We start from the raw sequence: 7109 nt of genomic DNA on the forward strand, positions 1-7109 counted from the left end.
GAAATGGTCATTACATTCTAATTTATTATGATGTTGTACTGATTGAGGACCTTTGATTTGTAAAACCCCCTCAGATAAGTTTAGGAAGATTTCTTTTCTTTTTTTTTCACCTAACACACCAAACCAAATATAACTTTAACATAAACCATGCCCACTCCTGTCACGTTTTCAAAGTGTGGCTGCTCTGCAAGGTACTCTTGGCAGCACATGTCAAATATTTAGTGCAGGTTACAGTAACAACAAGTCAATAATTATATTGATAAACATTTTCTACCTGCTGGTTTTGATTTTACCTTTACCTTTTGGATTTTCACAATATGATAGTCACATAAGATGTGTTGGTGGCTCTGCACCTGCTCCACAGGATGAGGAAAATGTGCATGGATTGTTTATTGTTCTCTCATTCAAGTACATGCAACTGCTCTTTGAACCTCCAGTCTTTACACATGACTGCACCTGGCAACTGTTTTCTGAAATCCTGTCACTGGTTTTCAAAATAACAAGATAATCCTGCTGACTCTTGCTGTCGTATGCATTAAAACCAGGTTTACAGGTTACACGTGTGTCTTTACAACATTTTGCTACTGGAAATTCTCCATTATATTATTACTTAATTGGATGTGCCCTTTGTGGCATCTCTTGTCCCCTGTCACCATAGTCTGCAAAATAAACCAAAAAATTTTTTTGTTATTTTATTTATGTATTATTACAAAGGTTAGAGACCAAAAGAGGTTTGTGTTAACTTTGCTCATCTTGTCTTTACAACAAAGTCAGTTCTTCAGTTGTAAAGCTGCCATAGGTCACTGCATTGTATAGCTGTTAGTGTGAGTTTAACATTTAAAGAAAAAGATCAATAAACCAGTGATGAGGTGTATGCTTGGTTGAGTGAGCGGAAAGGCTTGAGTCCATCAGCCAAGGAGCTTACTTACCATGCAGCGTGAAAAGGTGACGTCGGTGCCTTATCTAAACTGGGCCACAATTAGCCCCGATGACAAACAGCTGCCAAGAATTCCTCTGCTTCCTCTGAGTCACATGACCCAACAAAAACAGATGTTTTTACACCCTGAACTCCTCAAGGCTATTAATATTATAAGGTAAAAAAAAGAAAAGAAAAAAAAGCTCTGCTTAGTTCCTTAAGTGTGCACTGCAAAGTGACCAGATGTTGCAGACCTTAGAAACCTATTGGGTTTGTATGCAGTAAACATCTCAGGCCATTTTTGGTTCATAAGCAAGTAGTTATAATTTAAATTCAATTCTACATCTTTTACATATATTCTGTGAAAAGTACATTGTACAATATGTAGGACCAGTTGTTGATCTCAATAAAATATTGTTGCATGTCTGTAAAACTTTTGTGTTTTTTGTAAAAGTGATATGATGCAGGAGGTAACTTAACAATAGAAGGAAATGATGCATATACCAAAATTCTGAGTTTTCAGTTCTTCACCAACAATAAAAAAAAAAATATCCCAGCTGCCGTAGGGTGAGAGGCACCCTGTTCAGATGGCCTTTTGTCCTAGGACTAACACAGACAACCATTTGCACACCTATGGGGACAAGATGTAATCTCCACTCAGGACAGATCTCGGATTAGAATCCAGAATCTTAGTGCTGAGAGGAAACAGTGTTAGACCCACAACACTGTGCTCCCCAGTTTGGAAAACTTTTTTTTCTTTTTTAAAAACGTGTACTGCTTTTTGCCTTTAATACAGTTGGTTGTCTCTGTTTGTTGCCCAATGTCATTTTTGGAAACATGTTTGTGTTGTCAGCTTGTGTCAGTTTTCGCTTATGAATTGATTCGTCAGCCAGGTTTCATTAGATGTCATACAGATGTTATCCTGGTTTAATGTTTAATGAGGTTCTTTTAAAGTGCATAACTACTCCCTTTAACTACAAACTACATTTCTGTTTCACAAAGACTCCACTGACGTGCTTAAACTCATTGAATTCTTCCCACTGATAATCAGTGTTAGTTATCTTCAGCATGGATGTAATTCCACCTCTGACCACAATGTGAAGCTGTTGCACGTAAAAGCTCACATGCATAAGCATGCATTTGAATCTGTAAATATCCAAATGGTGACTCAGTGACATTATCCCATATTGTTCTGTGGATAAGAGGTCTTCAGCCAACAGCAGCAACAGTGTTGTTAAACCATTTGTGATCAGAGCAAATAAGGTTCCTGATCTAAAATGCTTAAGGTGTCTGTAAAGAATGAGAAGCAGGAGCAGGAAACTCACCAGTATGCTCTCTAGATGCAGGGTGATGAAGTAAAGGATTTACCATTTCCTTATTTTCTCAGATAAGTCACTGAAGATTGAAAACACAGACAAGAGATTCAGATTCAGTTGTCAAAACAACTTTATTGTCCACTTTTTTCATTACAAACAAAATGTGTCTTAATTTGAGAAAAATGTAATTCAATTGATAAAGATTATCCATGTTTATATCCATATTAACATGTATGTTTTATCCATATGTTGTCTTTTTACTATGCACTTGTACAAGAATAAACTACAACAAATTAAGAACACAACACACCTCTTTAAATAAAACAAATTTATATGTTAAAATTAAAATTAATCACAGAATAAATGAGGGAGACTGATAGCTTCAAAGTTAGAGAGAGAAGGGGCGACTATCCACAGGCAGGGGTGGCAAAAGTACAGATATTCTTTACTTAAACAGAAGTACAGATATTTGTGCTAAAATACTTTACTACTCCAAAAAATGCATCTGTACTTTGAGAAAAAGTGAAAAAGTAAAGGGTATATTAATGTAATAATAAAATAATATTAGTATAATCAAAAGCTTTTTCTTTCTTTTCTTTTTTTTTTTTTTTTTTTTTTTTTTTTTTTTTTTACAATTTTTCCTTCACAACTACATCTAAACTAAATCTACTACATCGTCACTAAAAACACCAAGTAACAAGTTTTGTTTTTTTTCTTTTTCTTTTTTTTCTTTTTTAAAAAAAAGTAAGGATTAGAAAGAACAGATATTTTTGTTAAAATGTAGTAAGTATATTGTAAGGTAAGTAATGGAGAGAAAACCTCAAGAACCAGACAACCTCCTATATGTGAGTCTTTTTAGAAATAACAATCTTGTAATACATGTATGCTGTTTGTAGCTTTGAAGGCCAGGCTAAAAGTTAGGCTAAACTAGCAAATCCCTAAAGATGCAGGTGATTCGACAGTTTCAGATAAAGCATTTGAAGATTAGACTATGAAATAAGTCATTATCTAAAGGTTTGTAGTTAAAAGGGTTACACTGAGTAAGCTACACAAACCATCAGAGAGCTTTAAAAAAAAACTGGTTCCAGCTTTTGAAAAAAAACAAACCCAAAAACCTCACCACAACTCTAAGCACTGTGATTCAATTAATATGATTCAGTCTCTTATTATCAGATGAATTAAGAACATAACGCTAAAAATATATAAAAAAAAATTTGAGACAATAACTGTGTGGTACAATATGGTAAAACATAATGAATTGTGAAATTTGATTTTTTTTCTCACTTTGATCTCAATTCCTTCATTCATTAATTGTAGTAAACAATAAGGAATTTCATTACATACATCATATAATGCAGTATAATCTCTGTACTCAGAGATTATACTTTCTGTTTCTATGGAGATTTAGCTTGTTGTCTCAGGATAAAATGGACTTTCCAGGATGCCTTTGTTTTTCTCTGATTTTCGAAGACCTTCCTTCAGAGAGTCACAGATCTTCTGCCATGAGTCGATCTCTGAGCTCCAAAGTGCAGCTCTGGCTCGGATGACCTGGGAAACTTTTGCCTCACAGCCTTTTGCCAGACTGGTGCCGTCTCTGTAGATGAAGAAAATATCCATGCCAAGGAAGAGAGCATTGAGAGCGATGAACCCAGCCCTTGATGTCTTTGAGAGAGCAAGAGATCCTTTGAGAGCTGCCTCACCAATATCTGGGATATCTGAGGCCAGCCTGCTTGCATTACGTAATGCTTTTCCTTCCTGAGCCAAAACTTTACCAGCACTCGGAAACACTTTAGCAGCAGAGGTAGCATCAGTAACTAAATCAAAAGTGCCCTTTCCAACGGTCCAAACTTTAGATGCAATCCTTCTTACTCCCACAGCTATCTCTAGCTTACTTGTTTCTATTCCACACACTGGTTGATTGGTCACGTTTTGCAGACAATCTTGAAGACTCTGTACATCTTCCATAAAGTTCTTGAAAACTTCACCAGCTTTTGTTTGATGCTTATGATTAACTTTCATCTCTGCTCCAGTGGTCACAATGCTGTTAAGACCACTGGTGATTCCCAGCCCAACACCAGTCATTGTCAAAGCTAGAGATGTTCCTGCTGTTACAGGAATTAACGCCAAACCAACAATGGACAGCACACCACCAATCGCCCCTGCTGAACTGCCTGCCACACTGGAGATCTTTGAACCCTTACTCATCTTGTCTAGCTGAACAGCACACTGCTCCAGCTCATCTAGGAACTTCAACATCCTGGGCTGGTGTTCTTCAAACTTACTGATGAAATCCTCACCGGCCTTTTCCTTGAACATGAACACCATTCGGAAGTTTGGGTCCATCCTGAAAATGCCAAAATTAAAGTTAGACTAAAAACCTTATTTTAGCAAAGGATGGAAACAATGTGATGTGAAAAGAAGGCACTACTGGCTCAAATCCCAAGCGAGTGCACCAAAAGAGTTTGGAGCAACTAAAGGGGCTGAAGAATCACCCCTTCACTGAGAGTGTGCAGTTGACATCTGATGGTAACTGTTTGTCAACAAACATCCATTTTTAGTCATTGTTGAAAAATAATTCCAAAGTTAGGAAATGTTATATTGACATTGGAGATGTAACCTTGATAGCCGCTTCTTGGGCTTTCTAGCATGGGGAAGTTTGTATATAAGAATTGTTTTATATTATCATTTTACCAATTAGAACAAAATGAAACAAAACATTTTCAATGTGAGAGGAGAGAAAGGTCCATTTACTACTGAGAAAACAGACCAATACACAAAAAAGGCTGCCCCATGGAGTTTCACAGCTGGCATTGACGGACAGATAAGTGATCATAGTGACAGTCCATATAGTCCACCATGAAACACATGATGACTTGTAGATGCTGGAAATAAGTTGCTGAATATGTATGTTGAAAGAAACAGGCTCTCTGTGTCTGCTACTCTGTGTCCAATTAGTAGATTTGTGGCTTTGTGATCACAACCATTGTTAACAAACAAGCAAACAAAGAACTGCATTTTCTTCTTTAATTGCAATAATTTGATAGATTCTTTTTTTGTGAGCTAAGCTCTAGCTGGACCACTAGTATTAGTGAAAACATCCAGCTGTTTATTTATGGTGCATTTTTTAATGTTCTACAATCTCTTTTTCAAGGTACAAAATTAACCCGGTTATGTTTTAGTAAAAATCCTTATTAAACATTTTCTTTGCTTCCTTTATATCTCTCACATGACCATAAATACCATCATAAATGCCTCACTTCATAGATATGGAATTTCAGATATTATTCTGACAGATACAGATTTGTGAGTGATGCTGTATACTGATAGACTTACCTGATTTCTTCAAGCAGATAAATATGATAAAGCATACTTTGTATGCCAGCCTCAGACAAATCCACATTCAAGTCTACCACGGCTTTTGTGCTCTTCAGCCAGATATCATTTATGGCACTGTGGAAGAAACAGTTATACTTCTTATGTGTTCTTGCTTCAAAACAAAATGTGCTCTTTATTAGATGTTACCTTTCCTCCAGCTTCTCATGGATTTTCTGGGAGGTCACTATGTATCTGTCCAGCTGATATGCCAGCACATCCACATTCTCAAGTTTGGGGAGGAAGAAGACTTCTGAATCTCTTTTAAACTCCAGCAGCAGAGGGCAGATTTGTTGTGCAGCACTGATGACAGACTGAATATGTTCAAAGCGGATCCCTTCAGGCAGGTGTAACTCCTGGTTCTCTTTAAATACCTGCAGTGATGTGACTGCCAGCTTCTCCACTGCATCCAAGAAAGGCTCGAGTTTCTCCTGGCCTCTCAAAACGTACTCCAACACTTCAGTCAGCTCCTTCTCCAGCTTTTCACGCCTGCTATCTGCACTTACTTTGTTCTTCATGAATTTCAGGAAGGCCGTGCATTTTTCCTCTGAATTGTAAACATGTGTGATTCTCAGGTCTAGTGTGTCAATGCCATCTTTGATATCCATCAAGGTGTCTAACTCAGTCTCTGTCCACAGCAGCCATTTAGAGAACCTCTCACAGAATCCTGTCACCGTGTGGATGTAGGTGAGGGTGTCTGTGATGTAGCGGCATAAGGCCGTCTGTAGCTCCTTTCTATAAGACAAAACAATATTGTCTGTATGTTGACTGATCTAGGCTGATACATAGTCAAAACAAAAAAGAAAAAATGTATTTCCTCATTCTACGATTATGCTGATTTTATTTTACTATTATTCTTCATTATTATTGTTAAATGCATAAAAAACTGAATAAGACAAACATATTTTGTGGCTTTTCATTAAATACAATTAACTGTGCAGCTTATACTTATGTTTTTGCATTATATAATATGGCCAGCTGTAGCGCACATAGTTTTCACTTTACCTTTTGCCCGACATCCTTTGCCTTCACATGCACTGTGTTCCTCTGGTTTATGTTGTTTGCCAGAAAAAAAGTTAGGATTTAAAAATGTTTTAATTTAAGCCGAGATGTCAGTAGGAGTTTGTATGGATGAGGAGCTTTGTTTTAAAACCGTCACTCAGATAAGTTTGGTTGGTTTTGCTTTCACTCCTAATATATAAACAAAGACTACAGATAAACCACACCCTCTTCTGTCGTTATCTCAGGTCTAACGCATTGAAATCAATACTTCATTCATATTAAAAACGAGTCACTAAGAGTTCCACAGAGAATACCACAAATCTACAGTTGTTATCTCCTTAAACTGATTCTTTAAACTTGTGTCTCTAATCTCGTTTACGCTCATGATAGGGTGACGGCAATATCACTTTTTTCAGTGAGTGGTTTTGTTTGTTGGCTATATAATCAACATCTTTCTTCATTTTAAATTATGTTACCAGAGAAATTACAGACTCAATAAATGT

At 36.7% G+C, this 7109-nt stretch overlaps 1 protein-coding gene across 1 annotated transcript; it reads right to left on the reverse strand.

The window, feature by feature from the left end:
• Window positions 1–2372: 2372 nt before the first annotated feature.
• On the reverse strand, window positions 2373–6763 carry LOC116317940. The gene is made up of 4 exons (XM_031736838.2): window positions 6610–6763; window positions 5755–6339; window positions 5566–5682; window positions 2373–4576 (listed from the first exon to the last, which is right to left on the reverse strand). Exons 1-4 carry the CDS (start codon window positions 6621–6623, stop codon window positions 3637–3639), a joined length of 1656 nt encoding a protein of 551 aa, XP_031592698.1. The 5' UTR covers window positions 6624–6763; the 3' UTR covers window positions 2373–3636.
• Between the last annotated feature and the right edge of the window lie 346 nt (window positions 6764–7109).

This window comes from Oreochromis aureus, linkage group 4, assembly GCF_013358895.1.
Source record: "Oreochromis aureus strain Israel breed Guangdong linkage group 4, ZZ_aureus, whole genome shotgun sequence".
In the NCBI taxonomy this organism is placed as follows: Eukaryota; Metazoa; Chordata; class Actinopteri; order Cichliformes; family Cichlidae; genus Oreochromis; species Oreochromis aureus.

Excerpts from the sequence above, each read along its gene's own strand:
- LOC116317940 (XM_031736838.2), bottom strand. Across the intron at positions 5,683-5,754 it reads CATGAGAAGCTGGAGGAAAG|TGCCATAAATGATATCTGGC; the intron begins GTAACATCTAAT and ends TTTCTTCCACAG. Across the intron at positions 4,577-5,565 it reads TATCTGCTTGAAGAAATCAG|GATGGACCCAAACTTCCGAA; the intron begins GTAAGTCTATCA and ends TGGCATTTTCAG.